Source organism: Elephantulus edwardii, unplaced genomic scaffold (genome assembly GCF_000299155.1).
Source record: "Elephantulus edwardii isolate Elephantulus edwardi_28Jun2011 unplaced genomic scaffold, EleEdw1.0 scaffold00063, whole genome shotgun sequence".
Classification (NCBI taxonomy): domain Eukaryota; kingdom Metazoa; phylum Chordata; class Mammalia; order Macroscelidea; family Macroscelididae; genus Elephantulus; species Elephantulus edwardii.
The window spans coordinates 15668610-15691407 of record NW_006399813.1 but is presented as its reverse complement, the minus strand read 5'-3'; the positions used below and the strand labels follow the sequence as shown (position 1 = coordinate 15691407).

The following is a 22798-nucleotide window of genomic DNA, read 5'->3' as shown; positions in this document are numbered from 1 at the left end:
GTGCTGTGTAATATTCCATTGTGTGAATATACTACAGCTTCTCTATCCATTCATTTGTTGATGAACATGTGGGCTTCTTTTACCCTTTGCTGTTGTGAACAACACAGCAGTAAACAAAGGTGTGCATATATCTGTTTGGGTAGAAGTTCTGGTTCCCTTAGGGTGTATTCCCAGTAGAGCAATTCCGGGTCAAATGGGATTTCTATTTCCAGCTTTTTGAGCTAGCACCATGCTGCTTTTCATAGTGGTGGCATTATTTTACACTCCCACCAACAGTGAATAAGGTTTCCAATTTCTCACTACCTCTCCAGCATTTGCTGTTTGTTGCTCTGTTGAACTTGACTATTATTGTTATTGGGGCGAGATGATACCTCATAGTTGTTTTGTACTGTAGGTCTTTCATATATTAAAGTGTGCTATACAATAAACTTTTTAAAAATAAACGATAGCTGTATATTCATGTGATTTTAAAAATTAATTGTTCAAAGATACTGCTGATGTAGGTGCTGTCAAATAAATGATGATTTGTAGCAACCCTATGAACAACACATTGAAACCCTACCTGTGTTTTTCCCCTGTTTCATCAAGCCAACTCTGAAGACATTATCACTGATAGTTTCTTGTATGACATTCTTTGGTATTTTGTCTATATATATAAATATTAATTTGTCTCTTTTTCAATACAAATTAAAATACATGCCTGTTCTGCACCATTAGCTCTTTAATAGTCTGTTTTAGGGGCCAGTCTGCATTAAGTAGGTAGATGCACTGTCTTCTTTTACCTTTAGTTGGTGCTCTCTTTATGTTCCCAGTCCCAGTCTAGTACTTTTTATTGTTGACATGACTATAATATCTAGTTTATAAAAACTTGACAAACATAGATTTCTAGAAGAGGAATTCCTGGGTTAAGTGATATATCTATTTTAAACTTTTATAGTTAGTGCAAAATTATCCACCAAAGTGTTTTACATTATTTAACTTTCTTAATCAACAGTATCAAAGCTCATAGACACGGATTGTTAGTTGTAGAGGGGCTTCAGGCTTTTTGTTCATAGATGTGCTATGAGTCGTGCTTGACTTGAAGGCAGTCGACAACATCATCATCAACAGTAGGGACCTATGGTGGTCTAGTTGATAGGGAGATGTGCTACCAAACCCACTGCAGGTATTTCAATACCACTAGCTGCTCACAATCTCTGAAAACCCTTTGGAGCCACTTCTAATTCGGTGGGAATGAGTTAATAACAGTGCATGTACTTATTTTGCCCACACTCTTTTTTAGTATTAAATGTGAAGAAGACTCTTAAAGAGGTATATTGACAATAGTAGCAATAAGGGTCAGATTTGTAAGAAGTAGTAAGGTTGGCTCATGAGAGGGCAAGACCTGCACATAGAGTCCCTGTGAGTCATAGTTGTTGTGCTGCCAACGCAAAAACAGGCAGTCCACTAGCCACCCTAAAGGCCGGAGATGGGCAGTCTCCTCCCAGACAATACACTGCTTCTCAAAACCTACTCAAGGGTCAGCTACAAGTTGGTCTGACTAAGTAGCAATAGATGTGAGTTTCTATGATACTAAATTTATTGCTTAACTTTCTCTGAGCTTTCTCCCTCTATCCCCTACCTAGACATTCACATTTTCCTCATTTTCTGAGGAAATTTCTTCTTTGCTGGAGAATGAGGATTAGTTTAATAGTGTAGTTGTTTTAGCTATTTTTATTACAAGAGTCATCTGACATAGAGTCCCATGAATGATGTAGTGGTCACCGTATCGTGTGTGTGTGTGTGTGTGTGTGTGTGTGTGTGTGTGTGTATGCAATTAATAGTTCACTGCACTGGAAAAAACCTTTGTTTTACATAATACTTTAGACACCTTCATCAAGAGTATAGTAGTTGACCTGAAATAAGGACAGCTCACTGGTTTATAAGTGAATAGAAGGCACTTTACGATCTATTAGGTTTTCTGTGGTCTTTTTTAAAAGACAAAAACCTACAAAAGCTTTACTAGGTATTCACTCAAGAGTAGTAGGCAGTGGACTTAGCACACTTAACCCTAAAGATGAAGGTTAGCGAGTGAATATATTTTCTCTCTTAGTTTAAGCCTATCCAAAATTATTCGAGTCCAGCATAAAGTTACTTTTGTACATTTTAAAAAGGTTGGTCTGTCTTTATCTATCAAAGATGGTGCTGAAAGCAAAGAAGGAAGCCCCTGCCCCTCCCAAAACTGAAGCCAAAGCAAAGTCATTAAAGGCCAAGAAGGCAGTCCTGAAGGGCATCCACAAAAAAAAAAAGATTTGCACATCACCCACCTTCCAATGGCCTAAGACGCTGAGACTCCGAAGGTAGCCTAAATATCCCCAGAAGAGCGCCCCCAGGAGAAACAAGCTTGACCACTATGCCATTATCATATTTCCCCTGACCACTGAGTCAGCCATGAAGAAGATAGAAGATAACAACACACTTTTGTTCACTGTGGATGTCAAGGCCAGCAAGCACTAAATTAAACAAGTGGTAAAGAAGCTCTATGACACTGATGTCATAGATGTAGAGGCCTGATGTAGAGAAGAAGGCTTATGTTCAGCTTGCTCCTGACTATGATGCTTTGGCTGTTAACAACAAAATTGGGATCATCTAAACTGAGTCCAGCGGGCTAATTCTAAATGCAATTTTTTCTCACCAGAAAAGAAAAAAAAAAAAAAAGATTGGTCTGATTTTGTGTTCTCTTATTCCTCCCCTACATTTACAATATTGGTGACATCGTTATGTAGATTTTCTAGGATGTCTTTCTGTAATCCCTTTGATTACCTCTTTTTTTCACTTGTGTTATCCTTATCAGTTGTCTGTGTCCTGGGTGTGTCCATTAGCAAGTCATTTCCTTGGGACTGACTGTTACTTATTTCTCTCAATTCTCTATTGCTCTTCTTCTGTTAACTTTCTCCTTGACTCAGGAGCAAACCTTTCATTTGCAGATGAGCTTGTCAAAAAGGGGATCTACTTATACCCTGGTCATTATTTTCTACTAGTTCATCATTATTGTTGACAGAATCTTCCTGTATAATAGGGAGATCAAGTCAAATTAGTTTTAAACAGATCTGAACTTCCTTTTTATTTCCCAGGTACCCAACTCTGTCAACAGAATGCTCAAGTTGCAATTTAGGGAATAACGTGTGTCTAGTGCTCCATCTGTCTGATTAGTTTCTTCAAGTCTTCAGCCTTTGAAGTTTGTATTATCAAACGTATATATGTGTTAAAGTTGTAAGTCCTCTCTCTGAAATTAATCTCTGAGCATCCGTCTTGGGTATGTTCATTTTAACTATTCTCTTTGGAGGCACAGGAACAGGTGCTCTTTTCTCTGACTCTTCATAAAGTTCCGCTTCTTCACCATCTCTTCTCTCTGGAGAGTCTGGAGGTGGGAAAGGAGGGAAGATTCATCTTGCACATGCTCTTAATCTGGACATTCAGTTAGTCATTCTCCTGAAGTACTACATGTTTTCTTCTTCCCTCTTCTGCTCCAAACACCACTCCCATCTTCAGTCTTATTCATTCAGCATTCTCTATTAGTTTTTTAAAAAACTTATTTTTAAAAACTAATGTATGAACCAGTTACCAGGTTATGCTGGAGTGGAAAGTAGTTCCTCCCTAGCACTTTGACTCCAGCAGCAGCTCTGTAGGAGAAAGGTGGGCAGTCTCCTCTTGTGCGATGTATAACCTCTGAAAACCCACTGAAGGGTCAACTGTGAGTCTGTTTTGGTGTGAGAATAATGAATTTGTTTTGGAGTTTAGGTTTGTTTGGTGATTTTTTATTAGCAAAATACAGCAGAGCATCTAGCTGTAAGGATGAAATAGTACATAATAATGCATTATCTTACAAAAATGCCTCTGGAAAAAAAAATGCCACTGATAAGTTATTTTGAAGAAACTGTTTTATAACATCTTAATTAATAGATAAATTAAGATTACAGCAAGGGTTCCTGTATGGCCTATGCCTATATTCTCTTTTTTGGTTTTGTTTTTGTTTTTAAATTTTATTATTTTCTGTGTGTGTGTACCGTCAAATTGGTTCTGACTGGTACAGGAGGAGATGGTCCCTCCTTCTCCGGCAGGGCATCTGGTGGATTCGAACCACATATCTTTGGGATTGCAGTGCAGCTTCTTGCGCCTATATTCTCTTTTTATTGACATCTTATAATCGTATGATACATTTGATATTAATGAGCCAATACTGGTTTGTTTTTATTAGCTAAATTTTATGCTTTCTTCAAGTTTCCAAAGTTTTTTACTTAATTACCTTTCCTATGAGAGGATCCTCTCCAGGGTACCACAGTGTGCTTACCTCTTTAGGTTTCTCTTCACTATGGCATTTTGACTTGTGATTTTTATCATGCGTAAGAAACTTTAATATAGTTGGGGTTTTTTTTGCTCTCCAGAGATTCAAGTCCATGAGTGTCTCTGAGGGAGAGGGATGCGTAATCTTCTCCCATGCTCTTTATTTATAGCCTCAAAAACCCATTGAAGGATCACTTGTGTGTTGATTCTGCCTCGATGCCACTGAGTTTTTTGAAAGAGAAGATGTAAACCAAATTGTTGATTTAACCTGTGTTCATTTCTCTCTTGTGTTTTAGGCCCTCTGTGAATGTGCTCTTCAGACTCCTTATGACACCTTGAAACTAGGGATGCTGTCTGTCCTTTCCACACTGGCAGGGACCATTGCCATCAAACACTACTTCAGCTTAACTCCAGGTAAGGAAGGGAAAGCAGGTAATGTGCGCTAGTTTCCCCATTCTAGCTGTGGTCTCTGTAAAGCTCTAGAATCAGGAAAGGTTCAACCTTCTGATCTATTTTGTTGTAGTGATTTATTTAAAGATGATTGTTTAAATAATGCCTATGGTAAAATCCTTCAGTCTTGAGGTTTTTTTAAATTTTTTATTGGTTTGTTTATAATCATTTATATGCATTGTGTTTTGTATGTGGACTTTGTGTGTTATGTAATCACTTATATACATAATTTTTCATTCTCGTACCTAGTGTTCTAATCATTCATATGTGTTATATTTTATATTATTAATTACCATTGCTCTGTGCCTGTTATGTCACCTTCTTTTCAAGTCTTTGTTGAAAATTCCCAGTCCTTCAACCCTCCTCTACCCAGTAACCTCTGCTATACCAATGGTTTTTCCCCTTCTCCTTTTTCTGCCCCTCTTTCTCTCCTTCCCCTTTTGCACATTTGTATCTATCTTGCTCAGTTATCCTCCTAATATCATAATTATGGCCTTATGCAATATTTGTCCTTAGATATTTACATATTTCACTCAGGATCATGCTCTCTAGTTTCTCCCAAATTATAAAGTATTTTACAAAGTCTTTGTTCCCTAGAGCTATATGGTATTCTGGCACGTGAATGTACCACAGTTTGTCAGTCCATTTGTTTGTGTATAGGCATTTGAGCAATTTCCATTTTCTTGCGATTGTGAATAATACTGCTGTGAACATTGGTGGACATATCTCCATTCATGTCTCAATTTTTATTTCCTTGGGATATTCCTAGCAGTGGAATAGCTAGGTCATGTGGGAATTCGAAGTTCAGCTTTTTGAAGAAATTCTAAACTGCCTTCCATAGTATTTGTATCATTTTATAGTCCACTAGCAGTGCAGAAGAGTTCTAAGCTCTCCACTTCTCCAATATTTGCTGTATTGTTAAACTTTGCTACTGCTACTGGAGTAATAAGGTATCTCTTTGTTGTTTTGATAACAACTCTCTGATTGCCAGTGATTTTGAACGTTTCCTCATGTGTCAGTGTATCATCCAGATACCTCCTCTTGGAAGAGTCTATTCATTTCTTTTGCCCATTTGTGATTAGGTTATCTGTTTTTCTTGTGGAGACCCTGTTAACTATGGTTGTGAGACCTTTGTCTGAAATGTCATTGCCAAATATTTTATTCCAGTCTATGGACTTTCTTTTTACCCCACTGGAGAAAGGGGGTTTTGGTGTTGGTTTGTTTTGGTTTTTTGTTTGTTAATGTAAACAGGAATTTTATTTTAAGAAGGTCACATTCATCAAGTTCTTTCTCGAGGCTGAGCATTTTTGGTTGTGTTTGCCAGGGCTTCTAATTTTTGTTTCTCTTTTGTCTTTGAATGATCTTGATCCATTTTGAGTTGACTTTTGTGTATGGTATGAGATGTGGATCCTGTTTCATCTTTCTATAGCTAGATATCCAGTTTTGCCAGTACAGTTTGTTAAAGAAGCTGTTGTTTTGATGGGTATTATTACCCTGTCATTCTTCTAACAAAATTTGTAAAGAGCTAGAGTCAGAAGATCAAAAGAGAAGAACTTGCTTGGCATTTCTCAATCTGAAGGAACTGAAGAGTAAATTAAAGAGTTGCAATACTTAAAGATGCTATGGACAAAACATTCAATGATCCAGGAAGAAGGGAAAAAATTGAAAAAGATGGAAAGATTACACATAGTCACTGTACCAAAAAGAATTGACTGACACAGAACCATTTCAGGAAGTAGGATATGATCAAGAGCTAATGATAATAAAGGGGAAAGTTCAAGCTGCTCTGAAGGAATTGTCAAAAAATAAGGCCCCAGGAGTTGATGGAATACTAATTGGTGTTTTTCAACAAACAGATGTAGACTTGGATATACTTACCAGATAATGCCAAGAAATCTGGAGAACAGCTCAAGTGATTGGAAGAGATTTATATTTACTCCCATTTGCAAAAAAAGGTGATCCAACATAATGTGGAAATTATTGAACAATACTACAAACAGCACATGTAAGCAAAATCTTGCTGGAGAGTATTAAAAAAAAAAATTGAAGAGTACAGTGATGGAGCACGGCCAGGAATACAAGAAGGATTTAGAAGAAGAATTCATTCGCATTATGGACAGCATTGCTAATGTCAGATGAATCGTGGCAGAAAGCAGAGTGTAATGGAAGGATTGACTCCATAGCACATAACAACAGCATCCCTTTCAAATATCAGTTGACTATAGGTACATGAATTTATTTGTGGATCTTCGGTTCTGTTGCATTGATCTATATGTCTATCATTGCACCAGTCATGCTGATATCATGCTGTTTTGATTACTACAGCTGTGTAGTAGATTTTGAGATCAGGGAGTGCTATGCCTCCAACTTCATTTTTATTTTTCCAAAGATCTTCACTTATTCTAGGTCTCTTTCCTTTCCAAATGAAACTGGAAATTGCCTTTTCTATCTCTTTGAAGAATGCATTTGGTATTTGTATTGGGATTGCTTAAAACCTGTTTACTTTTGGTAGGTTTGTCATTTTCACAAAGTTCAGTCTTTCTATCCATGAACAGGGAATATTTTTTCTGTTTAGCTAGGCCTCTTATTGTTTCTGGTAGCAGTGTTTTGGTCATTTTCTTCAAAAAGGTCTTTTGTAAAAAAAAAAAGATCTTTTGTGTGGATTGTGTCTCTAGTTAGGTTTATTCCAAAGTATTTCAATTTGTGGTTGACTCTTGTAAGTGGATTGCTTTTCGAGTTTCCTTTTCCATGCTTTCTTCATTCCTGCTGAGAAATCCAACAGATTTATTTATGTTGCTCTGATACCCTGTGACTCTATTAATAGTCGACTAGGTCTGACCGGTTGGTTTTTTGGTGAGTCTTTGTGGTTTTCCATGTACACTCTCTTGTCATCTGCATGTAGTCAAAGCTTCACCACATCACTGCCGTTTTGCATGCCTCTTAGTCTGTTGCCTTTTTAACCTTGTTAGAACTTCCAGTACACAACTGAGTAAGAGCAGTGATTGTGGGCCGCCTTGCTTGGTCCCTGTTTGCAAGGGCGATGTCTTTATTCTCTCTCCATTAGAATGATGCTGGCTCTGTTTTGCATATATCCTTTTCACTGTGTTGAGGAGATCTCCATTCCTGTTTTGCTGAGTGTTTTAATTAGGAAGCGATGTTGGATTCTGGCAAAGGCCTTTTCAGCATCATTTGATAGGATCATATGGTTCTTGTTCTTTGTTACTGTGATGAATTGCATTAATTGTTTTTCTTGTGTTGAAGCATCCCTGCATTCTTGGTATGAATCCCACTTGCTCATGAAGAATTATTATTTTTTTATACTGTTGGATTCTCTTGGCCAGAATTTTAAGAATTTTTTTGATCTGTGTTCATGAGAGAGAAAGGTTTATAGTTTTGGTTTTTTGTGATATCTTTGTCTAGTTTTGTTATTAGGACTATGTTTGCTTCTTAGAATGACTCTGGGACTATTTCTTCTTTTTCCGCTTTTTTGAATAGTTTAAATAGAATTGGTGATATTTCAGCTCTGAATGTTTGGTAGCATTCAGCTGTGAACCATCTGAGCCAGGAGGTTTGTTGGCAGGAGTCTTTTTTATGACCTGTTCATTTTCTTCTTCTATGATGAATCTGTTCAAGTGTTCTACACCTGTCTGTGTCAGTTTGCGTAGTGTGTGGGTTTCTAGGACTTTGCCCATTTCCTCTAGGTTTTCATATTTACCAGAGTGTAGCTTTTCATAATATTCCATCATTATCAATTTAATTTCAGCTTGTTCTGTTGTAATGTCACTTCTTTAATTTCAAATTGCTTCATTTCATAGTTATTTGTGTCTTCTCCTTCTTGCGTATTGACTCTTTTTCAAAGAACCAGCTCCTAGTTTTATTGATGGTTTCAGTCATTTTTCTGTTTTCTATTTCATTTATTTCAGCCCTTGTCCTTATAATTTCTTCTTTAAACTGTGGGATTAGCCTGTTCTTTTCTCTTTGCTGAAGGTAGTTTGTTTTGTTCCTTTCTCCTTTTTTTTATGTTTGCTGATTGCTATAAACTACCCTGTGATGACTGCCTTAGCTGTATCCCTGAGATTTCGATATGATGTGTTTTCATTCCTTTCAAGGAACTTTTTATTTCCTTTTTTTATTTATTCTATGACCCATTTGTGCTCAAGCAAGGTGTCATTTACCTTCCATGTGGGTTTTCTTTTTTCCTTTTGTTAATTTCCTCTTGTTAATTTTCCTCTTGTTAATTGATTTCCATATAATAGCTTTGTGGTCTGAGAAGATACTTTGTATTACTTCAGTGTTTTTAAATTTGTTGAGGCTTGCTTTGTGTCTTAATATTTTTTCAGTTCTGAAGAATGTACCATGTGCACTTGAGAAGAAAGTAAATTGCGTTTTTGTTGGATGAGTTAGCCTGAGTATGTCTGAGGTCAAGTTGACTGATTGTATTGTTACTTCTTCTGCATCTTTGTTGAGTTTCCTTTGAGTTGATCTCTCTTTTGTTGTGAGTGGTGTCTTGGAGTCTCCTGTGTCTATTGTGGTGTTGTCCATTTCTTTCTTCAAGTCGGTTAAACATTGTTTTATTTATTTTGCAAGTATTTTAATAGGTGGGGTGCATAAATGTTAACTGAGAATATACCCTCTTGATTCATTGCTCTTACGGTGTTTTTCATCCTGAAGTTTGTTTTATCAGAGCTTAGTATTGCCACTCCAGCTTCCTTATGCTACTTGACTTTTAGTCTTTCTCTTGTGTCTTAAATGTTTCTCTTGTGGGCAGCATATTGATGGACTTTGTTTTTTTATTTATTCTGGGCTTTGGTTTTTTTAATCCATTCTGCTACCCTTTTTCTCTTAATGGGGAGTTGGTCTTGTTTTCATGAATTCCTTAAGTTGTTTTTTTTAGCCTTCTGTATATATCATTTCATTGTCTTCTTGCTCACATGGTGTCTGCTGAGAAGTCAGAGCTTAATCTAATCCATTCTCTATAGTTGACTCTTCTCATACAGTGCTTAGTATTCTATTCTTGTCTTTAATTTTAGAGAGTTTGGCTATGATATATCTTGATTTTCATTTGGAGTCTAGTCTGTTTGGATTTTCTGAGTTTCTCAAACTCAGAATATATCTTTCCTCATTTTTCATAATACCTGAAAAGTTTTCTTCTAGAATGTCTTCCACAATTTTTCCTGTGTTTTATTTTCTTACCACCTTGTTCTGAAATTCTAGTCACATATATATTTCCTTATATATAATCCTACTGAGTTCTAATGTTTTCTTCTTTTTCTTTCTATCTTCTGTTTTTATTTCTTGTAAATTCTCCTTGAATTTCTTATCTTCTAGCTTGCTATTTCCCCTCTTCTGTCTCTTGTAATCTGCTTTTTTGTGCCCTCCCTCATGTTGAGAATTTGTCATTTCAGTCTTCATATTCTGAATTGTATTTCAGTGGGTTTCTCTTGTTTCTAGTACTGTGTTAATTTTATCCTTTCTGTCTTACCTTGATTTTTCTCTTTCTTGTTGCTCTTTACTTTTCGCTTCAACTCTTTCTTACAACATTTTTAACTTCTGTGGAGCTCCCCGATTAAAACAAGCTTGGAAGCAGGAGTGGCATCCACTTCTGAAATAGTGTGCCTTTGGAAACCCTGTGAACCTGGGGAAAGGATGAAAATCATACAAATATCCAGGTCCTTTGTTCATAGGGTCGCTATGAGTCATCTAAGACTCAACAGCACTTAACAACAATCACAACAACCAGTTCTTAGAACTATGAGAAGTTAGCATTATTTCTTCTTTCCTGTCTTTGAGATACTTACTGGGTTCTCAATATAGTCTGCTTTTTTAGGAGAGGGCTTTTTTGGGGGTTTTATTGTTTGTTTTTTTTCATTTAACATTTCTTGCTGCTTCCTTGATATTATGTGAGGTGAATAGGAGTTAATGTTTCTCCTTGAGCTTACAAAGACTGGGGGGAGCTGAGAACTTGCCAGGAATCTTGCTGAGAACCTTTTCCTTCCCAGAACTGGATGGTTGCTTTTGATTGAGGTCTCTCCATCAGCGTACCTATGTCTTCTCTCTCAGCTGGCTGGAAGGGGCCACTTCTGCCTTACTTAACAGAGTCTTTACAGAGAGTTGAGAACTGCACAGGGATGCAGTCCCTTGGGTTGGTGTCCAGGGCTCTTCCGTCCCAGAGTTTGGGTGGTCGGTTGCAGTCTTCTCCCCTTCATCCTTGATCTTAGGAATGGAGATTTGCCCTTTCTGAATTATATGAGGGAAACAATATTTTCAGAATGTTTAAAATAGCTAGTTTGCTTTTTTGTGTCTCTGACTCAGAGTGCCCTTTGAATTTAAGTACTTTTCAAAGGCCAGGTGAGAGTAGATTTTAAAAGTAAATGTCATTTCTTCCTTTTTGGAATCTAATATCCCTCTGACAAATTATTAAAATAAATTTTGACCTCAGTTCAATAATGTTCTCCTTTCTATCTATTCAAGATGATTAATCATAAAACACCTTCATTAATTCCCAGTGAGGAACTTGCATATCTAATACACTAAAGATTAAAGTTTTTTCATTTTTAAGTTCAAGGTTTATGGGATATCTGTTGTCAAATAACTGATGTTCCCACAGCTTGTTAATTTGAGATTAATTAATTATAAATTACTAATTTGTCTTTTTTATGTCTACATGAAAAGAATTTCCTGACATCTTTATCTTGACAGAAGGCTGAAAAAGACTTAATTGTCCCTAGCTAAGCTTCCCATCCAACTTGGTTGCACATTCATATGCCCTGATCTTAACTAATAATTTCCCTTACCACACACTGAATTGAGATCTAGTGACAGAAACAAGCTAGGAGCATGTAGTCTCCATTCTTGTGATATGGCTATGTCTATAGCAACATCCATTTTCTGGGGATAAACTTAAGCATTAGTTTTTTGCTATATCTTTACCTGTGGCATCAGTGTAAGATGTGACATAAGTAATCAGGTATTAATTCCATCGTATGGTTTGAACCATGATTTTGATTGCTGTCAGATGTGTCTGTTCCTATTGGTTTTCTGACCATTTTATTTGCTTTTATCCTGAGAAGCCAGTAAATTTGACTAAGCTCAGCTGGGCAGTTCTGATGGTCTCTGCTGGGATCCTTCATATGACTGTAGTCATTGGAGCCATGACCAGGACTGAGTGGATTTAAATGGTCTCATTTACTAGCTGGTAGTTGAAGGCATTTAGGCACGAAGAGTTTCTCCTCTAGAAGCACTTGGGTTTGTTTATACCATGTTCTCAAGAATCTCAGCAAAAGAAGGCAAGCCACAAGTACACAGCACTTTTTAAAGTTTTGCTTGGATCATGTTTATAATGTCTCATTGGCCAATGTAAATCACAAGCTGAATTGTGAAAGGTGGAGAAAGGGAGGAATGGGGAAAGTCACATTGCTAAGAAGTGTGCTTGGAAGAGATGACCTCAGCCTTTTTTGTAAAGAAGTCAGCCATATTTCCAGTGTGCCTTCAGTAAATTCTTTTTCTAAGTCAGCCAGACTCACTGTCTTAGATTGATTGAAATCATAGTTTGAGAGAGCTGCAGTGAGCAGCGTATGAAAGGTTAAACTTTAGAAGACTTATACAAAGACTTATACAAAGTCTCATTGAGTCTTACGTTTTAGGCAAGGCATGGCAGCAGAGTTTATACGCATTGGAACTGAAACTCACAGAGATCCAGTGATAGGTTCTAATCTTTGCACACCAATCCCCCTAGAAAAGCATATCTGTTGTTGTCGAGTTGATTCTGACCTCCGCTGTCCCTACAGGGTAGAACTCCCCATAGGATTTCTTTGGCTATAATCTTTATGGGAGGCACTTTAGTGGTATAGTGCATTACTTGTTGTGCTGCTAACTCATAGGTTGTTGAAATTTATCCAGCCGCCTCTCTCTTAAGGATTTACAGCCTCAGAAAACTGATAGAGGATCACCATGAGTCAGAATCGACTAGGTGGGAGTGAGCTTTTTTTGGCTCTGAATCTTTATGGAAGCTGAATGCTTCATCTTTTTCAGACCGAGCACCTGGTGGGTTCACATTGCCAGCCTTTGTTAAGCAGCCAAGTGCTTAATAATGTCACCGCCTTTGGTTGTTCTGTACTGTCACGTTGATACTCAAGAACAGCAGATCTGAACCTTGCTCTGTCTTGTGTCATCCTCACCATCTCTGATAGTAATGTTACAATCACTGGGTCACTCTGTCTTGTGGAGGATCTTCCTCTCATTTGCTGACACTCCACCTTTCCTCTCTCAGTGTCTTTTGCAAAGGAATGGCCTCTCCCGACAACATGCCCACAGTATGTGAGATAAAGTTTTACTGTCCTTGCCTCCTCCTCTGGACACACTTCCTCCAAAATAGACTTGGTCTTTTGGAAATTCATGAGATACCCAGTATTCTTCACACCATAACTCAATGGCATCGATTCTTCTGTCATCCTTACTCATTGTTCAACTTTCTGATGCATAGGAAGTAATTGTAAAGACCAAGGTGTGAGTTGTGTTGGAGAAGAGTATTGAACATTCCATGAGAACTAATAGGTCTGTCCTGGAGAGAGTGAAACCAAGCTGCTCCCTGGAGGCAAGGATTTTGAGGCTCCATCTCACATACTTTGGGCATATTGCCAGGAGGCACCAGTCCTTAGAGAAGGATATTATTCTTGGAAGGGTGGAAGGAAAGTGGAAGAGAGGAAGATCCTGGATGAGATGGATTATCCCATTATCTGGGATAATGAGGGCAGGTGCATCAAAGTTCATGAGATTGGCCCAGGATAGAGCAGAGCTCAGAGCTATTATGCACGGGGTCACAATGAGTGGTCAACTCAACCCCATATAATAGTGGCATGGATTAGGTGTATCTTAGTCTTTAAATTGGCCTTGCTCTTTAGCACTATGTCCAAGAGTTCTTAATCAAGATTATTTTACTAAACTGACTTAGAAGCAGATTGCCTTTATTTTTTTTTCTAGTGACATTTTTCAAGCATTATATCAGATTGTATTATTAAAGCACTCTCCAAGCTAGATATTATACCATTTTATTGTAGTTTATATAAGGAATTAAGCAAAACCCTTATATAACCAGATGAGGCAAAGTTTCTATGAAATAAAAATTGAAAGATTTTTCAGAATCATATTATTTCCATAGATAAATGTATCTCCATTGGCTAAATTTTTAAATATAACCAGAAGAAAGTTTCTTACACAAGCATAAATTTAGCATGTCTAAATTGCTAATAACAAAAGCCTCTTAGTCATGGTTTTTTTTTTTAACATTTTATTTTTATTTTTGTGTTGAGTGTACCGTCAAATCAGATCTGACTGGTACAGGAGGAGATTGTCCCTCCTTTTCCCGGCAGAGCATCTGGTGGATTTGAACCGTGTGCCTCTGGGATTGTAGTTGCAGCTCCTTGCCACTAGGCCACCAGAGCTCCCCTTGTTAGTCATGTTTTAATCTCACACATGTTTCAAAAATAGGCAAATGCAAACAATACTGAAATGCACTATTTTTAAAAATCCTTTAGATTGTCAGACATTGAGAAGTTTATGACATATTGGTTCAGTAAAGGTGTGGGCAAAACCTATTCTTTCTGTTAGTAATGGGAAGGTAAATTATTAAACCTCCCCACGGTGATTAGGGAGCTACATTGCCAGTGCAAAGGCAGGCGATTCTAATCCACCAGCTCCTCGGCAGGAGCATCTGCCTTTCGTAGTTTATAGCCTCCAAAAACTCACTGGAGACTCAGCCATGAGTTGGTTCTAGCTCAATGGCAGTGAGTTAAGTTTTGCTGATATGTTTAGTCAGAAGAAATCATTAAAATGAAATAGAGTCCAGAAGTTCAATTTAGGGCTTTTTTCCTACTGTTACTCTTACACAAGAATATACTGGCCTGAAACAATCTCTGTGGTGTTCTATTTAAAGAGAAATAAAAGCAAGATGCAGAACAGTGTAAAAAAAGGGGGAAAGAAAGGACTATATGCTTGTTTGTAAGTATTTAAAGCTCATTGCCCATTGAATTGGAACTGAATGATGGCTGACCATCCAGCATGTTTTCATGTAAATCATGTGGGAGGAGATTACCCGTCTTTCTCCGAAGGAAGGTGGCTTCCAACTGCCCGAGACCTCTCATTCATTTAATGGGAAAAGAATAACCTCTTATAATGATGCTGGGAATGCTGGATTTCTACATGCAAAAGAGTGAAATTGGACCTCACATCATATGTAAAAATTAACATAGAATGGATCAATGACCTCAGGGTTGGAGGAAGACTCATCAGCAACCTACAATATGCAGATTACAACAGCCTCGCTCACTGAAACTGAAGAGGAACTGAAGCACTTGCTGCAAAAAGTCAAAGACTGTGGTGTTTAATGTGGATTGAAGTTCAACATCAAGAAGATAGATTCTCACCACTGGGCCACTATAGCACCAAGATAGATGGAGAAGAGATTGATATTGTTAACAGCTTTCGTTTGCTTGGCTCCACAATAAACGCTCTTAGCACCATCAGTCAGGAAATGAAAAGACATCTGCCAAGGACCTCTACAGAGTACTGAGAAGCAGCGATGTCATTCTAGAGATGAAGGTGCACCTGATCCAGGCTGTGGTCTTTTTAGTACTTGCATACATCAGAAAGCTGAACAGTGACTAAGGATGACAGAAGAAGAATCAATGCCTTTGAGCAGTGGTGCTGGAGAAGATTCTTGAACATATCATGGACCACAAAGACTACACACAAGTCTATCTTAGAGAGGATGAAACCAAGTTTCTCCTTGGAGGCTAGGATTTTGAAGCTCCGTCTGGAGGGACTGGTCCTTGGAAGAGGATATCATGCTCAGAAGGGTGAAGGGAAAGCACAAGAGAAGACCCTGAATGAGGTAACGGAGGTAGGTGTGTCAGAGTCAGTGAGACTGGCTCAGGACAGGGCAAACTTCAGAGCTGTTATACGTAAGGTCACTGAGGCACAAGCAACTCAACAGCACGTAACACCATAACCAAAACACTGTTAGGAGAAGAGTTTACCACCCTATTTTTGGTGAAACTTGAGGACCTTGATTTTGACAATGAATTGTTAAATAAGACACCAGAAATACAAGTAACAAAATAAAAATAAATAAATTGAACTTAATAAAAATTCAGAACTTTTGAGACGGAGTTGTGGGTGCTACTGGAGAGATAGTTGGAGTATCTGGCAGGAATGTGGTGATGTGTCTCTAGTATTACTTGAATGAGGAGGGAGAGTGGTCCTATATGCTGAAGAAGTTCAACCCTAAGGACAACAGATTTGTTCAGCTCATCTTGCTTGATTCCCTCCGGACAATAAGTATTCGAGACACTGAATCACCGTCAAGAAATGCTTCATGGTGCTCATGACCCAGCAGCCGTGTCCTATCCTGTCAGGACCCCTTGTATTTCACGTCTCATCTGCCGCCTCCTGCCCCTCGGAGACTTTCCTTAATCAGGTTCTGCAGCCTGTGAGCCATGGAGCCTTTCCCCACCGTCTTGTCTTTCTGAATCCCAGCCTTGATCATTTTTGTGTGAGGAAATCATGGTAGCATCTCCTTTAAAGGAAATAAGTTTGAAGACAGTGTGAAACACTGTCAGGTTATTAAAAACAAAATGACTTGGGGGGAGAAATAAATTCAGAACTTCTGTGTATCAAAGAAAGCACTTTACCAGGAGAGTGAATATATAACCACACAATTAGTGGAAGATACTTGATAAGAATATATTAGATAGGGCTTTAATTTCCAGAATATAAAAAGAACTTCTACAATTCAATATAAAAATATAACCCAGTTAAAATTGGACAACAGACTTAGAGAATTCTCCCAATAAAATATGTGAATGGTATTAAGGATATGAAATGATGCTCAGAATCATTAGTCATCATTAATCAAAACACAATGAGGTACACGTCATACCCACTAGAGTTTATTATAGTCAGAATAATGGAAACGAATACGTTTTCTTAGTGGCAAGTACACTTTATACCTACTAGAATTTATTATAGTCAGAACAATAGAAATGAATAGGTTTTCTTAGTGTCAAGGATGTGAGGAAATTGCAAAACTTGTGCTTTACTGGTGGCAATATAAAATGGTATTTTTGCTTCGTTCTCAAAAAATTACTTGTAGAAGAGCCATGTGGCAAAGCAATTCTACTTAGAGAGATTGTTGTTGTTATGTGCCGTCGAGTCGTTTGCGACTCATAGCGACCCTGTGTACAGCAGCCCTAAACCCTGCTCTATCCTGTGCCAATCTCATTGCCTCTGACACACCCATCCCGATTACCCCAGTCACTGAATCAATCCACCTCATAGAGGGTCTTCCCCTCCTGTGCTGTCCCTCCACTCTACCCAGCATGATGTCCCTCTCTAAAGACCTGTCTCTCCTTACAACATGTCCAAAGTATGTCAGGCGAAGCCCCAGAATCCTTGCCTCCAAGGAGCAGCCTGGTTTAACCCTCTCTAGGATGAATCTGTTTGTTTTCTTGGCAGTCCATGGTACATTCAATACTCTTCTCCAGCACCACAGCTCAAAGGCGTCAATTCTCCTTCTGTCCTCCCTAGTCATTGTCCAACTTTCTGATGCATAACAAGTGATTGCAAAAACCATGGCCTGTATCAGGCGCACCTTAATCTCCAGAGAGACACCGTTGCTCTTGAGTACTTTAGAGAGGTCCCCAACCGCAGACTTTCCCATCGCAATACGTTTTTTGATTTCCTGGCTACTGGTGCCAAGAGATAGAACCAAAATATTTAACAGTAAGGATTCAAATAGCAAGATTATACTTGCATGTGAGATTAGGGATATTGTTCTGTATTTTCCAGTCTTTTTTGGCAGTGGGAGCAAGTATGGATATCTCCCACTCAGTTGGCTAGGTAGCCTTCTGACATACTTACTGGCAGAGGTGATTGAGAGCTGCATCCGGGACTACATCTTTTCCCTGAAGAACTTTAGTTCCATCAGTTCTTGGTGTCTTATTTTTTGCCAGTGTCTCAGTACCTCTTGAACTTCTTCCTTTAGTATTGTTGGTTCTTGATCATTCGCTACGTCATGAAGTAATTCAGTGTTGATTAAATGCTTTTGGTACAGAAACATTGTGTATTCTCATCATCTTTTGATGCTTCTTGCATCATTCAAGATCTTACCTAAAAAACCCAAATAACCAAACTCTTCTGAGAAACAAGTATGAAGTGGGAGGCATAGCACTTCCTGACCTCAAAACCTACTACACTCTGGTAATAACCAAAACATCATAGTACTAGTACATGACAGGTGCATAGACCAATGGAACAGAATTGAGAACCTAGAAGTAGACCCAGCTATCTATGGTCAACTGATATTCAACAAGGAAATAAAACATTTCAAATGGGGAAATGACAACCTCTTCAACAAATGGTGCTGGAAAAACTGGACTGCCACCTGCAGAAAGCTGAAACAGGATCCACATCTCATACCATACATAAAAATCAACTCAAGATGCATCAGAGACCTGGGAGTAAAGCCCAAAACCATACAGTTCATCAGAGACAAACTGGGATCAAACTTAGAAAGCCTAGACTGTGGTATAAAGAGACTACCAAATACAGCCTGAAATAGTCTGAAGAGGATAAAACTGATGAATGGAACCTTCTAAAGATTAAATCCCTGTGTGCATCAGAACTTTTTCCAGTAGGTTGAAAAGAAAACCTTCTGATTGGGAACAAATATTTAGCAATACCACTCAGACAGAATCTCATAACAAAAGTTTACAGAATGCTCCTGGACCGCCACAAAAAAGACTGATAACCCAATTACAAAATGGGCAAAAAACATGGAAAGAATTTTTATGCAGGAAGATATTTGACTAACCAACACACATGAAGAAATACTCAAAATCAGTGGCAGTAGGAGAGATGCAGATCAAAACCACAGTGAGATACCATCTCACTCCAGTAACAGTGGCAAAGGTTAGCAGGACAGCAAATAAGAAATGTTGGAGAGGATGTGGGAAGATAGGAACTCATACATTGTTGGTGGGATTGTAAATTGGTACAACCATTCTGGAAGGCAGTTTGGTGCTTCCTAAATAAGCTGAACATAGAAATTCCATATGGCCCAGCTATTCCACTGCTTGGAATATACCCTGAGAAAATGAGAACTCAGGCACAAATGGAGACTTGTACACCAGTGTTCATAGCAGTGTTATTCACCATTGCAAGAACATGGAAACAGCCAAGATGTCCAACCATAATTGAATCGATTGAGAAATTATGCTACAGTCACACAATGGAATACTACTTCGCAGCACACAGGAACAATAATTTTGTAAATTACTTTCTAATTTGGGAGGGACTGAAGAGCATTTTGCTGAGTGAACTAACTCAGTCCCATAAGGATAAATACTGGATGAAACCATTATTATAGAATGAGCGTGAGGATCCGGGGGGCAGGTGGAAGCAGAGCGGTGAGGATGTGCAGGGGCGCAGGGGGAATAAATCATGGGGTCACACAATTTGATGGGGAGAGTTAGGGAAATGGGAAGGAACAGGTGTGAAACAGTGTATTTGAATTTTGTAAATAAACTAGTGTAATAAAAAATATTTTGCCTATAGAATCTTTAAGTCTTAAAACTTGAGATTTGATATTGTTCTTAATTTTTCTTCACTTGAGAAATGGCAAAGGAAGTTCTCCCTTTTGGTTTTCTAACTCCAACTCCTTGCACATTTTATTAACATTGTTTTGCTCTGTCTTCTCATGCTGCGCTTGGAAATCTTTTGCTCAACTCTCTTACCTCGGATTCCTTCCCCTTGTTTTGCCTTCTTTGTGTCCCAGTGCAAATTTCAGAGTCTTCTGATGTCTGTTTTGTTCTTTTCTTTTTCCCTATCTTTGAAATAATGACTTTCTGCTTTGTTCATGGATGATATCCTTAGTGCCATTCCGCAACTTATCAGGTCTTTGGATTTGAAAACCCTGTAGACAAATGAGAGGGTATTTTTCTGTAAAAATAGGATATTGAATCAGACAATCCTGTAATCCTTTCCAAGTCAAAATCACGAACGAACTCTTACATAGATTTTTGAGGTATAGTGTACAATATATGCCAGCAGCTTGAGATAAAACCCGCAAACTTTACATTTTTGATTTCTCGTTTTCTCAGCTTGATGTGACAAGAAGACTGTAATGGCATCCATTTGAACATAATCCATACCCAACACATTATCTATAGTCATTTTGACTTTTGCCAGATAAGATTCTTTATACTATTTCATAGGAAATTTTATATTGATATAAAATCCTAGTCATCACAAAATGATGGGCACATCTCTATTCTAAGTAGTAAGGAAGCTCTGGTGGCCTAGTGGGTAAGACGTTGTGCTGCCAACCCAAAGGGAGGTGGTTTGAATCCACTGGCAACTCCATGGCAGGAAGATGGGCAGCTTTCTCCTGTGTGAGTTATAGCCTCTAAAAAAACCACAATGGCGTCAGCGTTGTCTCATTTCTGACTTAATGGCAATGATTTAGTTTACTTTTAGTTAACTACCAAGGAAGCTCTTAGTGGTATAGTTCATAAGGAGTTGCATGGCTAATTCAAAAGTGTCAGTATTTCTACTGGTTCGAATCTACCAATTATTCCATGGGGGAGGGCAGGGGAGAATAGATGAATACTCTCCTCTTCCGTGACAAGAAAGACAAGAATAAATAGGTCTGTCTTGGAGAGGGTAAAACCAAGCTTCTCCTTGGAGGCTAGGCGTTTGAAGCTCTGTCTGACATACTTTGGGCACATGACCAGGAGCAACTGGTCCTTGGATAATGACTTCGTTTGGAATTGTGGAGGGACAGCTCAAGAGAAGACTACCCAGGAGGAGATGGATTGACAACTGGGGCAATGGGATTAGGTGAGTTGGAGTCAGTGAGACTGGGTCAGGACAGAGCAGGCTTCAGAGCTATTGTACATAAGGTCACTGTGAGTTGCAGGCTACTTGATGGCACATAACAATAACAATAACTCCTCTTCTGTAACTCACAGCTTCAGAAACGTGCTGGAGAGTTAGCTTTAAGTAGATTCTGACCCGATGGCAGAGAGTTTGAAGTAAGGAATACCAAGAACAAGTGAGATGGTGATGGAGATTGATGGTGGGGTAGAGGTGGAGAATTTTGGTAATTTACTGTGAAGATTTTCTCTTGAAAAGGAGAAAGGTGACCTTGTAAACTAGTTTTTTAAGAGCTATTTCAATGAATTACAACCTATGTTGATTTTCTTTTTTAGGAAATGTGAGTTCTCCCAGATCTTCAGATTTAGTTAGATTAGCCCAAGAATGCTGTTACCATAATAACAGGGGCATTGCAGCTCATGGAGTGAGAGTCCTAACTAATATAACTGTCTCTTGTCAAGAAAAAGGTAAGTTTGGTTAGGACTAATAGTAGGAACAAACTTTTAGTTTGAGTTGCTGTGGAATTCTTTGGGTATTTTGCTTAGATCTATTAGTTACCATCTTCCAAAATAGTCTTAGAATAATATGCTTTCTCAAGTCTAAATAATCTTTGCAACAGTGTATTTTCTAAAATGAAGATTCGGGGATTGAGACTATACAATTGAAAGGTTTTTGTGGAACACTTCCTAATTTTTACTACTGTTTTCTGTTGTAGGGTGTCTAGAAAGATGCCCCAGGTTAAGTCATATTATGTAGAGACCTTTTTATTAAGATACAGACAGGACAAACAGACACATCATTCTGCAGTAAGAAAAACCACCATCATGATGACAGAAGTACTCCACTGAATCAGGCTATAGCTTTGATTTATAAGAGTCAAAGCACTGATACAGGTGGGATTTCTCAAGTGAGCCATACACAATTTCAGATTTAAAAGTTTACAGGATTGGTTTTGGGATTCCACCCACCTTGCAATGTGTGATCGATCAGACCTGTGATTTATGAGAATCACCAAGGACATGAGCAGACAAAATCCATGGTTCTCCAAGGGTAAATTGCCTCTCTGTAAGCTCTCCTGGTAATAGTATTCTGCTTTCAGTTGCACTCTTCCTGAAATAATGTTATATGGTTCGCTTACTATTAAAGATTCCAAGTGGTGGCTGGGCCCATGTAAAGTATTAAAATTAATTTAAGGTTTCTTCACAAACTTGCACCTTCCCCAAGCCAGGTGCTTATGATTTTAAACTAATGCATTGCCTTTGCATATGATTTCCAGTTTATGGAAGTTCCTAGAGCTCTGTAAGACAACACTAGTGTAAAACTGTTCATAGCTATAAAAATCTAGAACATTTAGAGAGGGGAAGTTATTAACATGCTTAGAGAAGTAGTGTCACTCTGAAACAAGTGAATTAACAGAATAGAAATTAAATTTACATAGAATTTAATCTGTCACCATTAAAGTGATTTGCATAACCAAAGAAGTACAAAGAAAATGGTGCACATAATTTTATTACATCCCTAGCATCTTTGACCATAAGACTTGAAAAGTATATCTAGACATTATATAAAAGGAATTGCCAACCTATCTGTTTCAGTGGCCTTTTTTTTTTTAATGAAGGAACAAAATGATCCTATCCTGCTTTAGTGGTAGTAGTTCCTAGTACCTTTTCTTACCGTTAGCACCCTTTCACTAGCCCTTACAGTGTATGTGTAGGTTGTATGTTGACCATAGAAAACTGTTACATGTGTTCGAAAACTGACGTATACTATCGTCATGGTAGTGCTGTCAGAACTTTCAGAAAAACTTTAGCCATAAGATAGTGGAAAGGTGCTGTACTTTATTATTATCCATGTGACCTCTAAAGTTCTAGAAAGGTCAGACGTAAGCGCTAATGAGATCGTGTAGAATCATCATGACTGGGCAGCAATGGATAAATGATTTCCTTAGTGACACTGTTCCACTTAAAATCTATTTAATTGCTCTAGTTTTTATTTAATGTGCATGCTTTTAAAATCTTCAGTAAAATAGTAGAAAAATGGAACTTTGAAAATAATTTTTACATTACAGAAGTAAAAGTGTGTATCACAGGTACTA

The 22798-nt window shown here is 38.1% G+C and overlaps 1 protein-coding gene and 2 pseudogenes across 4 annotated transcripts in view; 2 read left to right on the top strand and 1 right to left on the bottom strand.

Annotated features, from left to right (window-relative positions):
• INTS7 (integrator complex subunit 7) overlaps positions 1-22798 on the top strand; it is a 126733-nt gene that overhangs the window by 53925 nt on the left and 50010 nt on the right. For all 4 annotated transcript variants that reach the window (XM_006887966.1, XM_006887964.1, XM_006887963.1 and 1 more), the window contains 2 exons: positions 4620-4737; positions 21039-21170. In XM_006887966.1, the coding sequence (XP_006888028.1) occupies positions 4620-4737; positions 21039-21170 (250 nt within the window). The remainder of the gene's footprint in view (positions 1-4619; positions 4738-21038; positions 21171-22798) is intronic.
• On the bottom strand, positions 2887-4601 carry LOC102865798 (annotated as a pseudogene).
• LOC102865399 lies at positions 15990-16339 on the top strand (annotated as a pseudogene).